This window comes from Malania oleifera, chromosome 6 (genome assembly GCF_029873635.1).
Source record: "Malania oleifera isolate guangnan ecotype guangnan chromosome 6, ASM2987363v1, whole genome shotgun sequence".
NCBI classification, from domain to species: domain Eukaryota; kingdom Viridiplantae; phylum Streptophyta; class Magnoliopsida; order Santalales; family Ximeniaceae; genus Malania; species Malania oleifera.
The window spans coordinates 109,143,874-109,170,754 of NC_080422.1; the positions used below are offsets into that span (position 1 = coordinate 109,143,874).

General features: G+C 40.5%; 1 protein-coding gene across 2 annotated transcripts in view; it reads left to right on the plus strand.

The window, feature by feature from the left end:
* The window catches only part of LOC131157920 (small ribosomal subunit protein uS9m), a 31,087-nt gene that overhangs the window by 3,196 nt on the left and 1,010 nt on the right, over positions 1-26,881 (plus strand). The window contains exons 2-3 of one of the 2 annotated variants that reach the window (XM_058112385.1): positions 17,886-18,326; positions 20,583-20,666. In XM_058112385.1, the coding sequence (XP_057968368.1) occupies positions 17,886-18,326; positions 20,583-20,666 (525 nt within the window). The remainder of the gene's footprint in view (positions 1-17,885; positions 18,327-20,582; positions 20,667-26,881) is intronic. The other variant, XM_058112386.1, reaches the window with a different exon arrangement.

Sequence of the window (26,881 nt, forward strand, 5' to 3'; positions counted from 1 at the left end):
TCAACACTGCAAGTTCAGAAATTGTAACAGCTTCAGAACATCACCACGGTAACTTCAGATCAAGAGGAAACAGCAAAACAGCACTTCAAAGCAACTTAAGCCTCCACGGGAAAACAATTTGGAGAGCAACAAAAAGCTATAGAAACCAGCTAGAGGAACAACTTGCAGCACTTCAGTAAACTCCAGGATTGCACACTCAAAACTGATTTGCAAAAACAGTGCAAAAACTAGAATCAGGTTGCACAATCAGAATTTCATAGATTAATAGCCTCACAAAAAAACCACCCCAACCAGTCTGACATTCATAACACATTAGTCTGAGCACAATCTGCAAAACTGAAGCTAACAGGAAACAACACCAGCAACAGCCATCCAAACGCACAACTGTTCATGCATTAGCTCAGATCAAACCATCATCAAGAAAAGCAGAAACAGAGCACAACTCAACCCTTTGCCATAAGGAAAGCAACACTTCAGGATATTCAGAACTGCACACATACTGAAATGAAGCAACCATAGAAAAAAGAATCTGCACTTTAGTAACCCAGAAAAATAGTAACTGCAACTTCAGATATTACAGAAACTGCAAAAGTAAACCAAAACTCAAGCCAATCAGACTTCAGAACTTAATGATCTGCACACAATCCTCACATTAATAATCAGTTTACAGATTGCAGGAAACAAACAGTAACAGCAATCAATTAACAACCACTGTTCTTGTATCAGTATCCCCAACCTGTTAACCAATTTTGGAAACTGACTATAATGAATTCACTCTGATCCTATCGGTTCCCATACTTTCACAAACATGGGAAATCTGTCAAATACAGTTCTGTATGTATGTACTTTAATGACTCTAATTATGGCTTCTAAGGGAGTAACCTTTCCTTCAAATTTCCTCTTATTTTGAAAGTGCCATAAATAGTAGACTGTAGCAGCCAAACATACTTTCTTTGCCACTGTTTGAACACCCGTACCCCTTGCTTCCTTGTGCAACCATTTGAGAGAAGCCTTGAGTGTTGTTAGTGATCTTGAAAGGCCCAACCAACACCTCAAATGTCCCCATACTGTAGCTGTAACTTTGCATTTAAAAAAGAGGTGTTCTATTTTCTCCTCATCAGTACTGCAAAAGCAACAAGTTTGGTTTGTCCCTTCCAAATGAATATTATCAGAAGTGGCCAACTTACCCTTTGCACAGAGCCAAAGAATGAAAGAATGCTTAGGAGTGCATCCATTCGTCCAAATTACATTAAACCAAGGCACCTTACTTCCTTTCCTTCTCCAAAAGTGATAAACTTTCGAACATGATAACTTATCATCAAACTCCCACTGCCTTAACTGATTGTCAGCTTCTCTTTGGTCCCTGCAATGCGGTAAAATGTTATTCTTAATTTCAATGATCATCTTAAATAAAGGTGAGTCCTCATGTTTTGATGAAGCCTCCCAGATGTTACGGCCCCTCAGTTAATTCTGATTTATCCATTTCACCCACAAAGAATCCTTTTTATCATGTATATTCCATAAAGCTTTTGTGAGGAGAGCCTTGTTCCAAGTTTTGAGATCAAATACACCCAAACCCCCTTCTTCTTTTGGTAAACAAACATCCTTCCATGCCACAAGGGGTTTCTTCCTATTCCCCCACAAAAAAACTCTACACAACTTATAATATCTAACAGAATTAAGAATGGGAAGAATTGAAAGCCAAAAGCAATCCATGCCCTGAATAACTGAGTTTATTAGTTCAAGCTTCCCTGCATAAGAGATAGTATGTTTCGGCCAAGATCCAATAATGCTGGAAATATTACTAATTAACGGTGAGTAGTGCATTGCATTCAACCTGGTTGATGCAAGGGGAATACCCAAATAACAAAAAGGGAATTCACCTTCAGAAAAACCCGTCATGGCCATGATTTCATTTAAATCATTACCTCTAATTCCTGCAGTAAAAATATTAGATTTGAGCCTATTAGTCTCAGGGCCAGACATGGTATTAAATAAAGGCCGCGACCGTTGTGTAATGCCGTTACGTAACGGTTTTTTGGGTCACCGATACCATTACACACCGTGATATCGGTGAGACGAAAAATCACGGCCATAGCACCCGTTATGGACCGCGACCGTTACATAAAGGCCGCTACGGCTGTTACGTAACCGCTACAGGACTGTTACTTTAAAAAAATTATTATATTTTTTACTTTTTCTTCTCACTTTTTCCCTCTCTTTCATAAATCATTCTCAATATACCATGTAGCGAGAGGGGGGAAAAGATTATAATGAGGATGACAATGATACAAAATTTACTATTTCTTTAAATACTCACAATAGATGCATTAATTAACAATTTGAAAATACTAGTTAGGAAAATATTTTATTTTGATAATATTAGTAATGTGATATTTATTTTCTATATTTTTCAACTTCAATTATCTTTCTTTTCTACCTATTTTATATTTGTATTATTTGTATGTCTTGCGTGTCTAATAGATTAATGGAGTGTATAATGTATTTTGTTCTATTAATTAATTTAGCACACCTAAGAATTTATAACAGATAAGAACAATGAGAAGTATAAATACACACACACACACACACACACACACACACAATTTTTTTTCTATCAATGATGGTTTAAAACAAATGTAAACTTGTTGCCCTTACCAAATAACTTAGTTACTTGAACTAAAGGATCCAAAATACCCTAAAACTCTTTATAAGAAGGGCTAAAAGCTTAAAACATGCAAGTACACTATTATGCACAAGGTTGTGCGTGCTTCAAAAAAATTCACGGCCGTTACACCCGCTTCCCGTTATGTAACATCCGCTACTCCCGCTTCCCGTTACACCTGTTACTGTTACGTTACGTTACCCCCCGCAACCGCGATTTAAAACCATGGGCGCACTCTGAAAACTTCTCCAGACATTCCATGACCAAACGGACAGAGGAAGCATCCCCCCTCGAAAATTGGATCAGGTCATCTGCAAAAGCAAGGTGTGTGATTTTCAATTCACCACATTTTGGGTGGTAATGAAAATCAGGATTAGCTTCCAGGGACTTAAACAATCTAGAAAGATACTCCATACAAATCACAAATAAAATAGGAGAAAGAGGATCCCCTTGTTTGAGCCCTTTACTACCTTAAAAAAAGCCATAATAACTTCCATTTAAAGCAATAGAGAAGGATGTTGAAGCAGCACACTGCATAACCCAATCAATCATTGTTCTAGGAAATTTCAAGTGTTCAAGCATCTCCTTAAGAAGTTTCCAAGAAATTGAGTCATAGGCTTTCTTCAAATCAATTTTTAATGTGCATCTTGGTGAGATTCTTTTTCTGGCATATTTCCTTATCAGTTCCTGCACAAGATAAATATTTTCTACCATGCATCTTTGTTTCACAAATGCAGACTCTGCTGGGTTGACAATTTGATCAAGGCATGGATTAATCCTGTTAGCTAGGATTTTAGATATAGCTTTAAAAATCACATTGCAACAAGATAAGGGTCTGAAGTCCTGAACTGATGATGCATCAGTAGATTTTGGAATCAGGGCAATTGCAGTATGGTTTAACTGTTTAAGTAACTTGCCATTCCTGAATAATTCTTGCACTGCAAGTATAACTTTCTTCCCTACAATGCCCCAAGATTTCTTGAAAAAACAAGAAGTATAACCATCAGGTCCTGGAGATTTCTCATTTCCAATACGAAAAACAGCATTTTTAATCTCTTCATCAGAAATGGGTGTAAGCATTTGCTGAGCTTGTTCATCATTAAGCATATGACCTTGTGCAATTATTTGAGGATCCACTGATAAACATTCAACCTCAGTCCCTAGGAGACTCTTATAAAAGGTAAGGAATTCCTCTGCCACTTGCTCCTGAGAAGTTGTAAATTCCCCATTGCTTTTAGAGACTGAAACAATGTGGTTCCTCCTTGTGTGTCTCTTCATCAACGAATGAAAAAAGGAGGTATTTTTATCACTATTACAATGTACTTGGTATTTTTATCATCTATGAAACTTTTATTTGCTTCAGCAAGTTTCGTGGCCATGTCCTTTTTTGAAGCAACAAGAATCTGTAATTCATTGTCTTCTGGAGAGTTATGCAGTTTTTGTTGAAGTTCCAGGAGTTCCTCATTTGCTCTCTCTGCTCTTGAAGAAATGTGGGAGAAGTGGAGAGCATTCAGGTTTCTTAATGGTCTCTTCATTGCCTGTAATTTCTTAACCAGACGATACATTTTACATCCTTTGATTTTATTTTCCCACCCCTTAACTACTTCCTGAAAATCACTGTGATCTGTCCACATATTGAAGAATTTGAATGGCCTTCTACCCATGCTGTTTTTTTCAAACAAAGAGATCAGACAGGCTGAGTGATCTGACAGGAGACCTGGAAGCTGGAATTTTGCATGCACCCCCAAATCATTCTGAATCCAATCATTATTAACTAGAACACTATCCAGCTTACACCTTGTTTTCCCATTCTTCCAGGTTAGGAAGCAGCCAGAAAAGTCAGCATCTACTAGCCCAGCTTCCATAAAACATTCTCTGATATCTCTGGTTTCATATGCTGTAACAGGGGTACCATTCCTTTTCTCATCTGAATTTAAAACATTATTAAAATCTCCCACAGCCATCCAGGGACCACAGCATTCTTTACCAAACTGAGCAATATTCAACCATAGCTCTCTTCTGGAAACAATAGTGTGAAGGCCATACACAAAGCTTACATGAAAATCATTAGATGTAATTAAACATTTCAGAGTGCAATGAATTACCTGAGTACTGTACTCTACAACTTGAAGTTGAATTGTCTGAGGTTCCACAGCACCAAAATTCGACCTGCTTCATGAAGACGGAAATTATTTATTTGATTCCAGTGCTGAAACTTCCTCTTCATCAGATTTTCAAGGGTGTTCATATTCAATTTAGTTTCTAGTAGACCCATAACATCAATGCTATTCTTCCGAATGAAGTCGACAACTCCATCCTGTTTCAGAGGTTTATTGAAGCCTCTGATATTCCAAGTTGCCATCTTCATGGACAACCTTGGGCATTAGCTCCCTTTTTGCCCTCTGTATGACTGTAAAGTCGATCTACCTTGGTCTTCTTTTTGTTCTTAACTGTCATGAAGTCATTCTCCTTACCTTTCCTTCTGGGTGTTAGAAATCTGGGCCACATTTTTTCCCCTTTTTTTTTGAATTCTCCATACCCTTCCCTCCTTTATTTTCAATGTTTTGTGCACCAGCATTCCTATTTTTCCCTTTGCCAGATACAGAAATTTTGTCATCATGTTTAAGCTTTGAAGCTACCGGCACACTTGCTAATCCACAGACTACCACCCTTTTCAGACCATTATTTTCATCAGCTTCAGTTATCATACTTGGCTGCTGTGAAATCTGGGTTTGTACCTCCTTATCTGTATGTTTCAGTTGAGGATCCACTTCCTTGGTACTCTGTAAGTCATTCAGAGGCATCAGATTGATTTCAGTGTCTGCAGCTTCTAAATCATCTCTCTGTGTATTAAGGTTCCTCATTTCTGGACCTTTCATTTAAATTTTTATCTCCCTTTCCTCCTTCTTGATTTCTATTATCTTCAAGTGTCAATACCTCATCTGATAATTTAAGGCCCTGATTCTGCTTCTTCTTATCAGCATACTCAGGTTGGGTTTCCTTCTCCTCACTGCTTGGATTTTCTTTTAGAGGCACCAGATTCGTTACAGTAGCTGTAGTTTCAGGGTTGTTCTGAGATTTAACTCTCCATTCCTTAGCATTCTTACCTATACTTGTTGTCTTTGGCTTACAAAATCCTTCTGAATGCCCCACCATCCTACAGGTTTTGCGGTATCTTGCTAAGTTCTCATAAACCACTTCTTGGTCGAAAGATTCACCATTTGGAAGCCAAATAGTAACACTGTTCTCAACCTTTTTGGCCACATCTACTTGCACAAGAATCCTTGCATATGTGATTCTCTCTTTGTTTGTGGTTAATTTATCTGCGTATAGTGGCCTTAACAATTTCATATTGGGAATTAACAACAAATTCCTGAAACCTGTGAGAAACAAAATAGAGAAAGAATACACGCAAAAAAAAAAATCAATCACACGCACAAGACAGTTTTTTCATGGTTCGGCAATTTTGCCTACGTCCACGGAGTTGCAGGGAATTCACTATTATCAGGAAGAAAATACAGAGAGTGTAGCGGTACAATACTCTCTCTCTCTCTCGCTCTCTCGCGAAGTGTGACCACTTGACCTAATCACCTAAAAACAATCATTTTATATGCTGCGCACAGGGTTCTGAATGGGCTACAAAATGGGCTCAAAAACCAATCCTTCACTCCATGGACTAAGCCTTAGGATAGAAATCTCTCATTAAAGAAAAATCAGGTCATCATCTAGATCGAACGCAACTAGGCTCCACAAAAGTCCAGCAAATCTCCCACTTGGAGACTAGTTTAATCATCAATATCAACTGCAATCCTCCAAATGAACAAGCCCTCATCTCTGGAACTCATCCTCCTGTCCTCAAGCTAAAATACCAACTGAAGCTGCACACAGCTTCAGCTTTTCAATTGTGACACCCTTAGTCAACATGTCTGTTGGGTTCTTAGATCCACAGATCTTCTCAAGTATTACCAGCTTATCTTCAACAAGGTAACGGATAAAGTGGTATTTTGTCTGTATATGCTTCGACTTTGAATGAAAAGCCGAATTTTTAGTAAGAAAAATTGGACTCTGATTGTCACTGTGTAGAATGCCCATCTTCTGCTTCTTACCCAATTCGTCTAAGAAACCATGTAGCCAAATCATCTCATTTCCAGTTTTAGTTGCTGCAACATACTCAGCTTCTGTAATAGAAAAAGTAACAATCTTTTGTAGATTTGAAGCCCAAGATATAGCTGTACCACCCAGAGTAAATACAAACCCAGTAGTACTCTTTCTACTATCATTATCACCAGCAAAATCAATGTCTACATAACCGTGCAGTTTCAAACTTGCACCTGTGAAGCAAAGACATGTATCTGATGAACCCCTCAGATATCTCAGAATCCACTTGACTGCCTCCCAATGTTGCTTTCCTGGCCTACTCATGAATTTGCTCACAACTCCCACTGCATGTGCAATGTCTGACCTTGTACACACCATAGCATACATCAAGCTGCCTATAGCTGATGCATAGGGCACCTTGCTCATATGGTCCCTTTCTTCTTCTGTCTTTGGTGACTGTTCCTTGCTTAGTTTGAAATGACTACCCAAAGGTGTGCTCACTGGTTTAGCTTCATTGATGTTGAACCTGCTGAGAATTTTCTTCACATACTTTGATTGTGAAAGTTTCAATGTACCATTAGTCTAGTCTCTAATGATACTCATTCCAAGGATTTGCTTTGCAGCTCCCAAATCCTTCATTGCAAATTGTTTTGAGAATTGCTTCTTCAGATTATTAATCTCCTCAATGCTAGATCCTGCAATGAGCATATCATCTACATATAACAGTAAGATGATGTAAGAATTGTCGAAGAACTTAACATAACAACAGGGATCAGCTTCACATCTCTTGAACCCAATTTTATGTATAAAACCGTCAAATTTCTTATACCACTGTCTTGGAGCTTGTTTTAAACCATACAAGCTCTTTCTCAGTTTGCAGACTAAATTCTCTTGTCCCCTGGACAATGAACCTTTCTAGCTGAATCATGTAGATGTCTTCCTCCAAGTCATCATGAAAGAATGCTGTTTTCACATCTAACTGCTCAAGATGTAGATTTTTTGCAGCCACCATTCCTAGTACCAATCTAATTGTCGACATCTTCACAATTGGAGAAAATATTTCTGTGAAGTCAATGCCCTCCTTCTGTTGGAATCCTTTGACAACTAATCTGGCTTTGTCGCGCTTGCTACCATCATGTTCGTTCTTTATTCTGTATACCCACTTGCTGTGCAAAACCTTCTTCCCTACTGGCAATTCAGTCAGTTCCCATGTCTGATTCCCCAACAAGGAATCCATCTCTTCCTTCATGGCTAACTCCCACTTGCTTGAACTTTCATCCTGCAAGGCTTCATCATAACACTCTGGCTCACCACCATCAGTTAACAGGAGATAATTTAGAGCAGGTGAATAATGCTGTGGAGGTTTAATGGTCCTGGAAGATCTACGGACCACAGCAACAGGTGTACTCTGATTTACCTGTGATTCTATATTCTCCTTATCCTCTTCACCCTTTTCCTGGACAGTACTTTTAGTCAACTCATCTAAGTTAACAAACTCAGATTTCTTCTGATCCATCTTTGTGACATCTGACACTATAGTTGACCTGTCCTTGTACATGACCTGTTTATTAAATATCACATTTCTACTTCTCATGATTTTACTATTTTGTTCATCCCAAAACCGATAGCCAAATTTCTCATCACCATAGCCAATGAAATAACATATTTTGGACTTTGCATCAAGTTTACTACGAGCATCAAAATCAATATGAACAAAAGAAACACAACCAAAAACTTTTAAGTGAGAAAACTTTCCTCTTTATCGCTCCAAACCTCTTCAGGAAGTCTAAACTCCATGGGAACTGAAGGTCCTCGATTTATCAGGTAAGCTGTGGTACTAACAGCATCAGCCCAGAAAGTTTTTGGTAGTCCAGCATGCAACCTCATACTCCTAGCATGCTCATTGAGAGTTTTGTTCATGCACTCAGCCACACCATTTTGCTGTGGTGTCCCAGGAATAATCTTTTCCATCCTGATTCCATGTGCAGCACAATACTCTCTGAACCCTCCATTTATGTACTCTCCTCCATTGTCTGACCTCAAATAGCCTTCCACTTCTTAAAAGTTTCAAATAAATCATATTTTTTTTTTCCAGAAAATAAACCCATACCTTTCTAGTTGAGTCATCAATGAAAGTAACGTAGTACCTTGAACCTCCAAGGGATGCAATGGGAGAAAGCCCCCGCAAATATGTGTGCACTACCTCCAATTTTTCAGCCTTCAGTGTCCTGCCAGTTTTCAAGAAACTCACCATTTTCTGCTTTTCTAAGATGCAATTTTCACACAAGTCAAAATTAACGGATTTCAATTATGGCTTTTTCACTCATGTGATCAAGTCCGCGGTGCCATAAGCTTGTACTAGTACTTGCTTCAGCAATTGCAATTGTGTCTGTTGGACTTGAGGTCATGCATAGAGTACCAGATTTCTTTCCACGAGTCAATACTCTGGCTCCCTTTGTAACCTTCTAAGTGTCACCAACAAACATCATTGCGTGCCCTTCATCATCAAGTTGTCCGATAGAAATCAAATTCCTTCTTAGGTCAGGAATATGTCGTACCTTCTTCAGTAACCAAACAGACCCATTGGGCAATGACATCCAAGGCTGTACCATCAGCCAAATACACCTTACCAAAATCTCCTGCTACATAGTTCTATATGATTTCATGGTGTGAAGTGGTATGAAACGAAGCTCTTGAGTCCAAAACCCAATCATCAAGTGGACTGTCTACTGCAAGAAGTAATGTATCCTGTACCTCTTCTGTTACAGCATTAGGAGAATCATCCTCATTCGTCTTCTTAAGACTTTTGCATTGTCTCCTAAAGTGACCTATTTTCCCATAGTTCCAGCATTGTCCTTTTTGGCCAGATCTAGATTTACTTTTGTTCCAATTATAATTTCTGGATTTTGATCTCCCCCGATCTAAATTTCGGTCATTACCTCTGCCTCTTGTCTCAAGGTTTAGGGCAGAACTAGATCCTGAGCTTTCACCTGCATTTCTTCTGCGAATCTCCTTAGTCAGAGTTAAATCTCGTATGTGATTGTACTTTAGTTTTTCTTTTCCAGTAGAGTTGCTTACTGCTATCCTCATTGCCTCCCAACTGTTTGGCAACGAAGCCAAAACGATCAGTGCACGAATCTCATCATCAAAATCAATTTCTACAGATGATGATTGATTTGTGATAGTATTAAACTCATTCATATGTTGTGCTATTGATACATTCTTTGCCATCTTCAAATTAAACAATTTCTTCATCAGATGTACCTTGTTATTTGCTGACGGTTTTTCATACATACCAGACAAAGCCTTCATCAGATCTCCTGTAGTCTTCTCCTTCACAACGTTGTGTGCAACAGACCTAGACAGAGTTAATCTTATAACTCCCAGTACCTGTCTGTCAAGGAGAGTCCATTCCTCATCCTTCATAGTAGTAGGTTTTTCTCCTAGAAGCGGTAGATGTAACTTCTTCCCATAGAGATAATCCTCGATCTGCATCCTCTAGAATCCAAAGTCTGTGCCATCAAACTTTTCTATTCCAGACACCTTTCTTGCTTCCTCTGCCATTGCTCCCACTCGAACCTAACCTGGCTCTGATACTAGATGTTGGGAATTAACAACAAATCCCTGAAACCTGTGAAAAACAAAATAGAGAAAGAATACACGCCAAAGAAAAATCAATCACACGCACAAGACAGTATTTACGTAGTTCGACAATTTTGCCTACATCTACAGAGTTGTAGGGATTTCACTATTATCAGGAAGAAAATACAGAGAGTGCGGCGGTACAATACTCTCTCTCTTTCTCGCTCTCTCGCAAAGTGTGACCGCTTGACCTAATCACCTAAAAACAATCATTTTATATGCTGCACACAGGGTTCCGAATGGGCTACAAAATAGGCCCAAAAACCAATCCTTCGCTCCATGGACTAATCCTTAGGATAGAAATCTCTCATTAAAGAAAAGTTAGGTCATCATCCAGATCGAACGCAACTAGGCTCCACAAAATCCCAACATTTCAGAGCATATTTTGCCTAAGGCTTTAAGATTCCAGAGTTCAAGAGGGAGGTTCCTTAGTTGCACCCATACTGGTAATGTGCTCATGTGCTCCTTGTCAAACGTGAAGAAACTGGGCATCTTCTTAAGCAGCAAAGCCCTTCCAAAAACCATATATGGCCCATTTTGAAGGACTTGACTAACATCAATCTCACTCTCACTATCGAACTTGAAAACTATCCACTCACTACCATAGTGAATGATTTCAACTTTCACATTCCATGATTTAACATAATTATTGAGGGCATAGACTCCTAGGTGCTTCCAAACAAAGTACCCTACCAAGCAATTGTTCCATAGCCCTAGTTGGTCATCCATGTCCTCCACACACATCTTAGCACCTTTACCAGTTGAATCAGAGGCAGGAGCAGCTCCACAACTGTGACGTTGTCTATTATTTGCAAATAAACTTGCCTAGGGTACCTTCTTATTATTTTTCAAGAACATTTTTTTCTTGCTCCCCTCAGGGGCTTTCTCATCTTCTTCCTTTGAAACAGATTCCCCATCTTCATAACTAGCCATAGAAGTGCTCGTATCTTGTGAGCCCAAAGTTTTCAAAACACTGGCTTCTTCCTCATTCCTTCTATTGATTCCAGAGTGTTCTGTTTCATGGCTATCTCCACCCTTTTGTGTTCCATTAGGAGAGGGACTAAATGACAATCCCAACTCTTCAAGTAACACTAGGTTAAATACCAGTGGAAGGTCATGCCTTTTCGGGGTTTTAGGGTTCTTGCTGGTAGCTTCCTGCGAAAGTCTAACAACCTCTGCAACAATTTCATGAGGTTGCTTCTGTCTCCACTTTACATTGTTTCCACCTTTACTCTTAATGAAATCTAGGGCACCATCTAATTCTTTTTCCAATACCTCATCCATATGTCTTTAGTTCGAAGCCTTAAATGCAAGCTTGAACTTCATGAACGAATCAATAAACATATATCATCACCATCAACACCAGGGTTTGGGTAGAGCTAGGGTTTACAAATACAGCCAACAATACTGTATTCGGAGAAAACTGCAGGTACAGGATCTAGGACAGGTTAGGGAAGGTAAGAAGGTATTGTGAATGGAGTTTTGGTAGGGTTAGGGTTTTGCAATATAGCCACCAGTGCTGTATCCGAAGAACACGAAGGCACAGATGTCAGGCAAGGTGAGCGAAGGTGAGGGTGTATTGTGAATGGTGAACGACAACGGAGGGGTTACTGGAGAAAGTACTATGAGTAGTGAATGGTTATGGAGGGGTTGCCGACGGCAGTGGTGGTTAGCACCGCCGGCTATGGTTGTGAACGGTGAAGATGGACGCAGCACTCAAACCTAGGTCAAGCGTCCCATAGAGAGGGATGAGAGCTTCTCTCTCTAACTTGACCTGACTGAGAGCTCTTTCTTTCTGCAAGGATATCTTTAACTTCACGTCTGTCAGGTTGCACTATATTCAACTCTGCTCTATTTGACTGACTTCAACTCTGCTCTCTGTCTACTCTGGTCCTTCATATTTGTGAAGTAGTCTCCTATCTTGTCCTCGTATTGACCTGATCTATTCAGGATTGAGCTTAACAAGCACCAAGTCACCTACGTTTAAGTGCTGCGGTCTTCTCCCCTAATCTGCCCCTTTCCTCATCTGCTTAGAAGCTTTCTCCAGGTAGGCTTGAGCAATCTCTACTTTCTGTCTCCATTCTTTGGTGAAGATGTACGCCCTGGGACTCTTTCCTCTGCACAAGTCATCCACTGTGTGAGGTAACAGCGGCTGATGGCATGTAACAAGCTCAAAAGGGCTCTTGTTGGTTGTTGAGCTCCTTTAGGCCTTGAAACAAAATTGAGCCAGATCAAGTAGTTGCACCTAATTCTTCTGGTTGTCGTTGTCGAAATGGCGCAAGTACTCTTCTAGTAGCCCATTGAATCTCTCCATTTGTCCGTCTATCTGTCGGTGGTAACTCGAAGAGATTTCAAGTTGCGAACTAAAGATTTTGAAAAGTTCTGTCCAAAAGTTGCTGGTGAATCTTAAGTCTCGGTCACTAACAATGTCTTGGGGAACACCCCAATATTTCACAATTTTCTTAAAGAACAGTTGTGTCATCTCCTTTGCCGAACAATACTTTGGTGCAGCTATGAACGTACTATACTTCGAAAGCCTGTCTATGACCACGAGTATAGACCCTACATCTCCCACTCTGGCCAGGTTGGTGATGAAGTCCAGTGAGACACTTTCCCGCGGTTTGGATGGTATAGGTAGGGGCTCCGGCAGCTTTGCACTCTTCTTCCACTCCACCTTGTCTTGTTGGCAAGTGAGACAAGTCTGGGTATAAACAACCACATCATCACGCATGTCCGACCAATAATACCTCTGCTTCAATAGTTCTGTCATTGGAGTCATTCTCCACGAATACCCCTCTACGAACTTCTTGTAATAGTTGGTAAGGCCAAGAAAGGAACGCAACTCCTTCACTGTCATGGGGATCTTCCATTCTTGAATCGCCCTTACCTTCTTCATACCCCTCTGGATATGACGACCTTGCTCTATCACATGACCAAGGAATTTGTTGCTCCACTGAGCGAAAGAGTACTTCTCTTTCTTCACATTCAGACTGTTTCCCCTCAGCCTATTGAACTCCTTCCGTAGATGCTCTTTATGCTTCCTCTGAAACAACACCGGTGCTCCAAATGGTGCTTTGGAAGGGCGAATATATCCCGCTTACAACTCATCAAGTTGTTTCCTCCACTTTGCTAGCTTTGGAGGCACCATCCGATATGGCCCTATAGCAGGTGGTTTCACTCTTGGCAATAACTCGATCCCATGCTCCACAGCCTGTTGTGGAGGCAAGTTATACGGCAGCTTATCTGGCATCACCTCCTTGTACTTATCCAACATCGCTTGGATGGTCGTAGGCACTAGCTCTTAGCCTACTTCTTCATCTACCACCACCGTGGCTAGATATGTTTGCTCACCCTCTCTCAATCCCCTTTTGAGTTGCATGGCTGAAAGGAACTTCCCATTGTCTCCTTTTGTTGCAACGACTTGCACCATGCAAGGGTGATTTCCCATCAGACATAGGGAACCAGTAGAAGACATCAACACAACCTTCGTCCCCCTCAGGAACTCCATTCCCAAAATGACTGGAAAGTTATCCAATGACATCGCTGTGAATTTCGCAAGATCTTCCCATGGTCCAAGCTTCATAATCACTTGCTTGGCTATTCCTAGAGTAGGCTGGGCTACATAATTTACTGCTTTCATGCGTCTTGTATCCTTCTCTAAAGATAAGTTGAGTCTCCATGCTTCCAACTGCGAAACAAAATTATGAGCAGCCCCGGTATCCACCATAGCGTGGGTACTCTTCCCATTGATCCTCAAGTTCACAAACATCAGTCCTTTTGCCTGTGTAACTTTTGGAGCTTTCGCCTGCTTTTCCAATGCGTTGACCTGACACATGGCACCCACCATCGGGGTATCCTTCTCTTCCCCATCGCTTTCCACCACTTGTCCCGGAGTGGAAGCTTGTAAGGCGTTGAGTAATCCCTTGTGTGGGCACTCAATAACTCTGTGAGGGCCTCCACACAAGTAGCATGAAGTTTTTCCCTTTCCATTGGGTGTGTTGAACCCTTGAGATGATAAAGCTTCCTTCGAAGTTGAGGCCTTATAGTCGGCTCCCCCACTTGGGTTTGCCCTTCTTGAAAGACTTTCCGCTGTTCCCTCTCCGCCAAACTCTTTGGACGAAACGGTGTTATCACCAGTGTAGTCAATCAAGCGTTTCGCGGCAGCTTGTGCGATAGACAAGTCTTGAATTCTTTGCTTATGAAGTTCAGTTCTTGTCCACGACTTCAACCCCTCAAGAAAATAGAAAGTCTTATCATTTTTTGACATGTCCTGGATATCCAACATCAAAGCAAAAAATTGTTTCACATATTCCCTGATTGATCCAATATGCTTGAGGTCTCTTAGCTTTTTCATAGCATTGTACTCAACATTCTCAGGAAAGAATTGGGTCTTGAGCTCTCTCTTCAAGTCTGCCCAACTATCCACTATACAACATCCATTTTCAATTTCATTCTTCTTGGTACGCCACCATAGTTTGGCGTCACCAATCAAGTTCATGGTCATAGTATCCACTTTCACCTGTTCTGAGGCCATCCTCATAGTGCGAAAATACTGCTCCATATCAAACAAGAAATTCTCCAACTCCTTGGAATCACGGGCACCCCCATACGTCATGGGTTTTGGTACCTTGGTTTTGCTAAATCCCTGAGTGTTAAGAGTTTCCCATAGCAAGAACCATCAGATTCATCTTTGCATCCATATTAGCTATCTGCGATTGCAAAGTTTCCATCGTATGGTGAAAGTCCTCTGACATTTCACCTATCAAATTTGCTTGATGCTTTTGTGATCCCATCACTTCATCAACAAGTTCCCTCAATTGGGCCACCTGTGTGGCTACATTGTTGGCTGTTGTCTTAGCCTGTGCTTCCAGCACGCCGATTCTCTCAGCATTGGTTCGTGCCATGGTCATTTACTAAAGCTTTCCTAATCCCACAACGAAGGTAACTGAAATCACGTTGCCACGAACCGAGCTCTGATACTAGGTGTCACGGGCCGACTATTTTCACACCTTTGTTAAAGGACCATGCGGCGCTAGTTAAAACACTCTTTCTTAACTAGCCAGCCTATCGTTTACCACAATTCATCCACGAAACACTTTCATTAACATTCATTTAAATAACAACGGAAGTAGTAAGCAATTATGAAAACAGTGGCAAGCAAGCAGTTAACATTGAAGCAACGCAATTCATTAACAACACCTCCGTTAACATTGTGTGTTTAGCGAGGGAGGCAAGTAGGCTAAAGACGTTGACAATAGCTAGTGAGTTTTACAAGATTGACGAACACTTACCCTCCCCTTAAAGAGCTTTATATGCAAATCTCATCCTAGCACTAGGAAACATCAAAGTGATTGAGGAGTCATACTGCCTTATTTGGCTTACAAAGAAACAACTAGTAGAAAATAAATTTACACTAGTATTTATATGATAGAAACCCATCCCAAACGCACGAGACAAGCGGTCACGGGCAAGCATAATGCCCTAAACAAGCTAGGCTCGTGACGCCTGGGCCCTGGCAATGTGCTATTTAAAAATGTTTCTTTAATTGGAATGGTTGTGGGGTTTCCTTTTGAAAGTTAAGTCCTTGCGGCACAAGGTCATAAAAAGTAAGTATGGGGCTCATTGGAATAGGGTGGGACACTAGAGGAAATATTGGTGTTACTTTTGCAGTTGGAAGTTTGATTCCCTGGTTCCCTGTTTGTTTTCCCTCCCTCACCTGTTTTAAAGTGGGCAAGGGCAATAGGGGTTGGTCTTGGGAGGATGTTTGGGTTGGTGAGAATTCGTTGCAGTTGTTGGTGCTTTGTCTTTTAGAAATTGCCATTCTTCAATGTACCTTTCAACTGTTTCTTTTCTATGTTGGGGGGCCTTCTTGGTTTTTTTTTTTTCTTGGGATTTCCATTTTTTTTTTAAAGGAATCTCAGCGTAAGAGGGGTTGATGGGCTCACCACCATGCTTAACATTCTGGAGTCGAAGTTTGCTATAAAAAAAACATTCTACAGCCAAAGTTCGTTGTAACCGGAGAGATGAGATGTTTTGGGAAGGGGATTCTTTGGGCTTTTTCCCACCAAATCCTTTTTCCTTCACCTCCTTCAAACTCCTTTGTCCAATTTTTTGCCTAGTTAGTTTCATTGGAGCCAAATTGTTGGAAGGCCCATGCTCCTTTTAAGATCTGAGCGTTCATATGGATGGCTCTCCATAGGCTTAACACGTTTAGCTTTTTCAGTGCAGAAGACACTACAAGGGCCTAAGTCCTGGTACGTGCTCCATGTATGGCGACTTCAATGAAGCAAATGTACTCATCTTCTTTCATTGCTGGGTGGCTAAAATTTTTTTGTTGTGCTCTTTTCTCGTGTTTTGGAAAAGCTTGGGTGGCCTTGCGGATCATGGGGGATTTCCTGCAAGTGAGCTTTTGGGGTTTTGGCAAACTAGAAGGGCTACAGCTTTATGGAGATGTGCAGGTTTTGCTACCTTATGAACTCTGCAGATCAAGAGGAATTCAAGAATCTCTGCAGAACTTCTCCTAGTTTGTTATGGAACAGTTGTGTTTCTTTCCTTTTTTCAGGCTCCTCCTTTTGGGTTTTCTGGGGTTATCGCTGCCTGACCTGGAAAGAGATTGGAGGGCTGCCCTTTTGTAACCATTTGTAACTGTTTTTATTTTTTCTTTTGTTCATTTGGAGGACATTTTGTTCTCCTCTCTTTGTACTTTGTTATTCTGTTTAATCTATTCTCTCTTACACATAAACATCAAACTGTTAGATATTTATATATTGAAGCATTGTGAATACAAGGCAATATTAAATTATGTTATCATGAAACTTGTGGGCTTTCTTTTCTGTTCGCTCCCTCTCCCTATAAGCTTTATACCTTTCTTATGGGAGTCTAAAAGTTGATGCTCTTAGTTTGTTGTTGTTATTTTGATGGCTTTACTCCATACCCTCCATTTATTGACACCATTTCTTTTTTAATTTGTGCTGCTATACTGTGTAGTGGAGTTAAAACTCCCTTGGTGCCCACAGTGAGTGTTTTCTTATGTGCCTAGTAAAAAAGAAAAGAAGAAGAGATTTTAGATATTCATCTTGTACAGATGTTTGTAGACTGATTCGTCTTAAAAGTTTCTTTTTTGGGTATTTTTTCCTTTTCATTTTAAATTGGTCTGAATTAGGGATGCAACAAATTTGTCCTCAATGTCCTCATCATAGGATGTCTGTACTTTTCTAACACTGTCTGCCAACTTTTGAGGTTTATATTGTTGAAGTTTATGAAAAATAACATATAATTATATAAGATTCTATGGTGGAAAGAATCATATGATTCTAATTTGATCTTATGGTTTGATACTACTAACCATCCCTCCTCCCCTCACCACCCCACCCCCTCCAAAAACCAGAAAAGAGAAAAAAAAAGGAAAACTGTCCCACATTGGAGTTAAACAATGTTGATGCTAATTTAGTTTATATCTGTGCAATGTTTTTGATTGCAGGTCCAAGTCGTGCATTTGGTGACCTCATTGCAGCATCGGGAATTACTAATGCAATGCTGGATAATTTAATTGCCTTGAAGGACTTTGAAGGGGTTGATGGTTTGCCTCCCCTAAGTGTAATAGAAGATATTCGTTATGAAAAAAGTTCAAGAAAATCCATTAGATCTGAGATAGAGCGCCAGAAGCGTGAGGAAATTGCAAAAGCACGAGTGAGACAAGTAGATGAGAAGGGAAGGGCTTATGCAACAGGAAAAAGGAAATGCAGTATAGCCCGTGTATGGATTCAGCCTGGTGATGGTAAATTCATTGTGAATGACAAGCAATTTGATCTCTATTTCCCAGATCTTGATCATCGTGCTACTCTCCTACGACCATTCACTGAGACGAAGACTTTAGGTCGTTGGGATGTGAACTGTACAGTGAAAGGAGGTGGCGTCTCAGGTGAGCAAACTGATTGCTAGTGCAAATTTTATGGTTGATTAATTTAATTCATATACTGACTTGTAGCACAAATTTCATTGGGTTGAATTTTTGCTGGATGACAGTTAAATGCCTGTTCTGGAAGGTTGATTGTGTATTATTCTTCACTCTCTCTTAAGAACCATCTTTAAGCCTTTCCCTTCTTAATTTTAGAGCTCCTACGGTCTTGCTAGTTCCTGCTGACCTTTAGTCACTTTTCTCATTGCACTCTTCTATTGAACTTCATTCCCTCCATGATCCCCCGGCCTCAAACCCATTTCTTCCTGAAGTTTTGAGCACCCACATCCTGCACACTAACTTCCCCCACACTAGTAGGCAATAACCCATTCCTACATTGATTTGTCACAGCCAAAGCTACATCCAGGCTCCCTTCCTCAAAGATAGTAATATCTTCCGAACTTTCTGATGAAGACAGAGTCACATGGGATAGAACCCCCAGTGCTTCAGAAGAGTCAAAAGTGTAAACCATTTTTCCACGAATCTCCTCCAACAAAAGACCACAAACACATGCAAAACCACTCCCATGATCACTGTCCTCATCCAATTACCCCCCCCCCCCCAAAAAAAAACCAAGAAGTTTTCCCCTTCTAACTATGATTTCCTCCTTTGTCAAAATCAGACTTAGAACAATTCTGAAATTCATCAACATAAATCTTTCTCGCCCTCACCTATTTTTAAAAGATTAATCTCCTTGCTTTTCCGTTCTTTCCCCACTGTTTGACCTTATCCAACTTTAAATCCTCATGTATTTTGCACTTTTTTCCATCATTTCTTTTACTGGGAACACTCATCTCCTTTGTATACAAGCTATTACCAAAACATTCCCCAATCTGGTCTCCAGCCTTTTGCAGGAGTTTCTAGTCTCCAACTGTTCGCAGCTCCCGTACTACCAGAGAATTACCCCCATTTCTCCTTCACACCCAGACACACGACCCTGCTACTGATAGCAATAAGTAGAATTTGTGGCCTCTCTGCCCCTCGAAACCCCACAAAGCAATACTCGTAACCCTTATTAGAAAACTTATCAACTACATGGGCTATTACACCTACCTCCAGTCCTCTGTTAGCAGACTCAGCACTGTTATGTGGGTCCATTCTTGGCCCAACTGGGAAGAAAAGGATCTCTCTTTATTTTCCAAGAAATGCTTCATCCCACCCATTTTTATCATGATAATGCGCCTGTTGTAGTGATTGGCCCAACTTAGATAGCAAGTTTCCCCCTTTTTCAAGAATCTGCCCAGGTCCAATCTGCCCACCTCTACCAATCTCACAGTCCCTTCTGTAACCCTAGTCACCTTGTCTGTGAGAACCTTCCCTCTGAACAAAAAGTCAAGGTTTGGGGAAGTCAACGCCCAGATTCCTTTTATTGCAACTCATCACCACACTGGGTACATAACTGATCCTTCCCTGTCATTGCACCCTTCCTCCATGTCCGATCATCTCAATTACTTGCTTTGCCCTTGTCGCTCCCTCCTTGCTGCCACCACTCCATGATTGATGCACTGGCTTGCTTCCTTCATCTTTCCCACCTCAATCAGGAGTCAGGACAGAGCTCCCTTGCCACCTTGCAAAACCCATTCCATGATACTTTGCCACTCATTACCCTTTGAGCCACCTGGCGTGAACACCAAGAATCTCTTCCCTTCTCCACTCCACTACTAACTCCAAAAAATTCCCTATACTACGCACACTTGTAGAACCTCTTCGCAAGCGACCAAAGCTCAATAAGCCATAAGAGAACCAGTTAGCAGCATCTTTAGGAAATCTCACCCACCTATTGTGAATGATTGTATTTGGGAACAGAAAAATAAAGGATGTTTGCTACTTTTCCCAACCTCTTTCCTTCAATATCGATTGAGTGATTGCTTATCTATCTTAACCTAGACTAGAAAATCCATGGTGCAGTTCTGAGAGAGAGAATGGAAGATTTCATGCAAGAGAGAACCATCGGGAGATTATTGTAAGGATATTACTCTGGCAACTTGATACTCGTGCGTGTCCAGTTAAGAAAAAACTCAGAAAAGAAAAAAATTGAGTTCCTGTTTGGAAACTGTTGCACAAAGGGTCTTAAATCCCACATTTGAGATCCAGTGACTGTTTGACATGTAGTTTTGCTTCAATTTTTTTTTTTAATACTGTTTTGAGGGTACATCTGGCCTATTCAATTATTTTTTGTAATGTTTCTCAAATTTTGAAAATTTGAACATCTGCATGAAGCAGGTCAGGTTGGAGCAATTCGTTTGGGGATCAGCAGAGCTTTGCAAAACTGGGAACCAGGTTTACGTCCTCCGCTCAGAGCAGGTAAAGCCTGGGAATGCATAGGAATGTTATTTATTGTTTGTGATTACATGATCTCTCAGATCTTATTTCTGAAATCTGTATAAAAGAAGGTTTAGGTCCTCTTTTGTTATCAAGGAAGCAGCCTCTGCACAATGCATGGGATTTGTTTGATGTGTTCAGAGTTATTATTGTTTTTATGGTCATCATCATCATCATTATTGTTAGTAATGGGAAATGTATTAAGGCGGAAGAATAAAGAGAGAACAGATTTAGCATGGAAGAGAAATCCTCAGAAAGAGGAAAAAAAACCAAAAGAAGGAAAGAAAAAAGAAAAAAAAGTAACTAAAACTAATTAAGAAATCCGTCTTTAAACTCCTGCCATTGTACTTGACAGAACACTGCAAGTTTGCAAATCTCCATTGGCCTTTCTTCACCTATCTTGTGCCGTCATCCAGATAGAATTTGTTTCCTCCAGGATCAAGCAGCCATAATCCCATATTATCCAATAGCTGTTGGGATTCTAAAATCCTTCCTATTAATCTCCACAGGAATAGGCAAAATCCTATCCTTACATTGCTGCTCTCTACTTAGTCCATCTTCCTCAAAGAAGTAATTCCCTCCAAGCCTTCCATGGTTGCACATACAATAAGTCCTCAAGCTAATCAAAATATTTAGACATGTACACACATTGTTCCTAAACTCGTGTAATAACAAACCATCATCACAAACTCACTGGCAACATCACTCTCATCATCCAATATGTCACCCCCATAATTTTTTCTCCTTTCTCTTACTCACTTCTCATCTTTATCCCCCTTTTGAATATTGACACTCGCCGGCATTGCTATCTGACAAGATTAAACCTTACCACCTTAGTCTTATCACAACCATTCCATTATCACTACACTACCCCCGCAACACCAAGCTTACCCTGAACATCATCCCCACAAGCTTTCTGAGTCTTGAGCTTTTGTTCCCCTGTCATAGAAATCGAAGAATGCTCGTTGGCCAATCTGTCATCATGAACACAGTTATCACCCACGGACCAGAAACATCACCTTAACTCCCAAAATTGCCTGGACCTTTTACTGGAACCTGAAATCCAAGATCCACGGACCCATTATCCTCTACCTCTGATGAAGATGTAGTTGCAGACTGGAACTTCCGTTCTTCTATGAGCCTTGAGGACTCTGGCCTCCATTGATCACACCATCTTTTTGAAGAGCTAAACTTTAATTTAAAGGCAGGTTATGGGCTAGACTGCCGGAGTACTAGTGCAAACAATGGATTGCGTGTGCTTTTGAGCCTATATGCAATGGGCTAACTGAAGCCTGCCCATTTATTATTGTTGGATCTAACTTATGAACACCCCTGGCCCAAATGCAGTGTTATATTGAGAATACCCAGCACAACCCACTCCAAGCCTAACACCACTCCCCTTGGACTTACATATCTTACTTTTTGCAGAACCCAACTTATTCCACTCCATCCTCTCCACACGACCATCTTTGATAGAAACCGTAGCTGCATCTGAACTGATTGCTTGCGTGCCAAATGCAGAGGATTGACAACTGATGATGCACAACCAGGCATCACGTCCTGCATCGCACTCCACACGGATTACAAGTCTTGTTGCTTGCTGCTGTCACAACCTTGCTCCATGAACAAGTATTGTTCTGTGGTCCCTCGTCATTATCAGAATCCTTTTTCATTACACTAAATTCCTTTGCCATTGCATGAAATTCCTGGACATATCTTTGCCACCTCCTTTAGACCCATGGGAACAAATACTGGAAAGCGCTTACTTTTCCATTGCAACCCTAACTCCAAGAACCTCCCCATCTATGTTGATTGAATCAAAAGCCAATATGTGATGTCACTAGTTCGTATGCTACAGTAACCCCATCCCAATCTTCCAAACACTGACAACATACCCTCCAAGAACCACTTCACCAATGACGATGATAACCTCACCCATTGATTACTATTTGGGTTAGCCTCAAGCACGAATAAAGACTGACTCTTTCCCTCTCTATCCAGACTCAGATTGAAAGTTTTCCCTTCAGTTGGACTGATTTTCTGTGACGCCCTTCATGGCCTAGAGCAGCCATAATGACAAGCCAGCTGAAGCAACAATGAGTGTGGAGAGGAGAGGGGAAAGGAAAAGTCTCGTGAAGCCATTTGTTCTCACCGTGTGCGCAGAATTGTTATAAAAAGAATACTGAAGATAAAATCATGGCAAAGCAATACAACTGATAGATATTTTTCCTCCCTTTTTGATAGCAAAAGAAGAAGATTCCAATAAAAAAAGGAAGAATGTACAAGAAGGAGAATAAGATTTCCTTCTAAACGAAACAGAAGAAACAGAAAGTAGACAAAAGAAAGGAAAAAACAGCACTCAAACCAACAAAGAAAGCTAATCTGAGAAGTTCAGTCTTTTAAAGCTCCAACACCCCGAAGTGAAGCCAAGTAGTGAATATTTTCCCATAACAAAAAAATATATGGCTTCTTTCCAGAAAAGTACATGTGTCTTCTTTGTCCATCTCCATAATGCTACAGCATCCTATTTTTCATCAGAACCAGAAAAAGAGGTCGCCAAGTGGTTCTCTGCGTGCCCAGGCAAACCCAACTTTCTCCCAATAAACCAAAAAGCGTATTCCACACTTTCCAAGCCAAATCACAGTGCAAAAAAATTGGAAGGCTGTTTCTAAATTGTTAAAGCATAAACGCGAATAGCATCAAGGCTCTGCAGCCATGGGAGAATTTAGAAGAAATAGAAGAGAGGAAGGGGGGTGGGGGGAGAGAAATGAGAGAGGAGATACCAGGGCGAATCTCACGTTCAATTCCAATTCAAATTCATCAACTACTGCTTACAATGTGTCTTTCACACACTATTTATAAGAAACCCTCTAAACACATGAAATTACACGTATACCCCTAAAACAACATGAATTACAAACATAATCCTAGAATACACAAATACTACAAACAATCCCCCAAAATGCACATAATAAACTACTAATTAAACCCAACAATTCCTTGACCAAGCTCTTAATTATTCTCCAGCAAGGATCTTCCCAAGGTCTTGCTTCTTGTCCTACATCAAAGTGTCTTCATAAGTCTCTTACTCTGCAACAAGTTATTGGTGTTGGCTCTATTACATACAACCAACCAAATAAAAACCTTAACTTTTGGGGAAATTTTGGATTTCTAGAATTTTTTACAGAGGAATATAAAAATCAGCACCGGTCAAAAGATCACAAAAAGATGTGCTAGAACAAACTCCTATCTGGTCCAAAGGAGAGACAATTACTATCCAGCATCAATAACAGAGAAGAAAGCTCATCCACCTCCCTATCATTAAGAGATTTGTGAAAGTGAAAATCCCAAGAAGCACATGACCGTCCAAAACAAAAAAAAAAGAACAGCAGCATTACGCCCCAAACTCAAGCAATAAAGAGGAGGAAAAGAAGTGGACAAAGCAACATTCCCCACCCAAGTATCTTCCCAAAAATGAATACAAGAACAGAACAAACTTAGTACAGGGAATGAGTGAGTGAGAGACCTCCACTGCGTTCAGAATAACATCTAGATCCCATGTTAGTATCCTAGCCATTCACACGCAATCCAGACTCACTTTTAGTGGTTCTATGCCAAAGGGATGAATCCTCTAAGGGGAACCGTCAAAGCCATTTTGCCGCAGTGTTTTCGGACATCAAATTTTCAAGACTCAAACCCCACTCCATTTTAGACCTGCACATCACATCCCAACTAACAATCCCTCTTCCCCCTGATTCCTTTGCAAAGAAAATCTCATAAATTTCTTGAGCTTATTAGCAGTCCCCTCGGGAATCCTTGAAATAGACAAACAATATGAAGGGATACTAGCTAGATGAGCCTGAATAAGTGTAATGAGACCTTAGAAAGAAAATGATGCATCTTTCTAACCATCCAAACGCTTGGACACCCTCTCCTCTATGAGGTCTCAAAAGGCCCCTGCTCTAGGGGGATTACCAACCAAAGGGATCCTTAAATTAACACAAGGGCCGATCCAAATGCCAGAACCTGCAAGTGAGGCCAACTCTCTGACTCTACTAGCACTCAGATTAGCAGCAGCAATAGCACTCTTACTGAAATTAATTTTAAGCCCAAGAATCTGCTCAAGAATATGAAGGAGGCTCAGAATATTCAAAAAAGAACTGTGATCACCTAAAAAGAACATGCTACCATTGGCAAATTGAAGGTGGGAAACAAATCACCCCTCCCTCCGCACTTTTAAACCTTTCACCAATCCCTCCACCTCCCTACTGACTATTCTGCTCAAAACATCAACCATGAACACAAACAAAAATGGGTTGAGTAGCTTGTCTAATGCTCCTCAACACACTAAACCAAGATTTAGAGTCACTTTCACTATGATAGAGAAGAAAATGTTGGACATGCAGCCCCTCATCCAAGAATGCCACCTTCCCAAACCCCCCTTTCACAAATATATTGTTCAGGACAATCAACAAACCCTATCATAAGCTTTTTCAAAATCTAAAATCCTCTTCTCCTTTCTCCTCTGAGCATCCCCCATTACATCATTGGCAATCAAAATAGCAGCCACTGCTTGCACCCCTTGAACACACTTTGAGCCTTAGAATTTAGAAAGTCTTATCAAGCACAACAGTCAACCTATTAGCTAACACTTGAGCAATAAATTTATACACATTGGAAACTAAGCAAATAGGTCTAAAGTCTGCAATCTTGATAGATCTACTATTCTTAGGTACCATAGTGATGAAGGTGGTGTTAATTCTCTTACATAGAATCCCTTTCCAATACATTAAACACCTTCATTTAATGCCCCTTAATCACATCCAACAATCCTGAAAAAGAGCCATGTTAAACCCATCTAGATCTGGAACCTTTTCCCTATTCATCCCAAACACAGCGCTCCTCACTTCCTCCATTTACGGTCTCTCCAATCAAGACATGTGGTTTCCTGAAATGGGATTCCAATCTAACCCCTCAATCAATAGGTCTACAACTATCCTCCTCGGTATAAAGGTTAGAGAAAATATTTCAGTTCTTCCTCCTCTTCCCTTAGACCCATCATCAGATACCCCTCAATCACATCCCAACAATCTTAAAAAAAAAAAAAAAAAAAAAAAAATCTTGTTAGACCCATTTGGACCTGGAACCTTATCCCTATCCATCCCTCACTTCCTCCTCCTACGGTCTCTCCAACCAAGACATCTGATATCCAGAAATGAGGTTTCAAAAATATGAAAGAAATTGAAACTCTATCAGCACTAAAATCGGACCGAAACCAAACTTTTTAACATTATGGTTCGGTTTTTTGTTTTCGGTTTTCTAATTTTAAAAACCAAATTTTCGGTTTCGGTTTCGGTTTCGGTTTCAGTTGTACATGAAAACTGAACCGAAAAAACCAAACTATGCATATCTAAAAGGTTTTTCCCAGTTTATAACTAGTTTATTAATTTTACTACCCATAATTATTTAATAAATTTTATTTATTATATGAATACATACAAATACTTAATTATGGCAAAAAAGGAGGGATTAGAACCTTTATGCATGAGGATGAGAGGTTTTCTCCCATGTATTACCAATGTGGGATGAACCCCTCACTCACACACACTGACACACATACCCCATGCCCACAGCTCCGCCCCCCCCCTCCCAAGCCCAGCCATTGCCCAGTGACCCAGTCCCACTCCCAGCCTTAACCCTTCACATTCCCCTTGATTCCCATGTCACAAATCGGCTGGCCATTGCTTTTAGGGGAGCCTTCTTCACTTATAAAGCCACCTCCTCTCCCCCTCATTCTGCATTCCACATGGACGAACTCTTCCTATGCTTGGCCCACTTAAATTAAGGTCCATTAAGTAATTCTAAATAAAGGAGCCTGAAGTTAAAATTTTGTGAAGGTTTAGTTTAGTTACTAACCGAAAACCGAACCAAAGAATAGCTCTTTTTTTTTTTTCCAACCGAACCGTCGGTTTACAGTTTGGTAACGGTTCTCAAATATGAGGACTGATATATTTCGGTTCGGACCCAAAACGGAACCAAAAATAACCGAGTACACCCCTCAACAGCTCAACACTTCGAGTTCAACAGAGTTTGGTTTTATGATTTTTTTTTTTTTAATTATAAATTTTAAAGATCTAACACATGCACTCTGCATCTTTGCCCATGGAGTTTACTGGCTTGCTTTTTCTTGGGGTGGG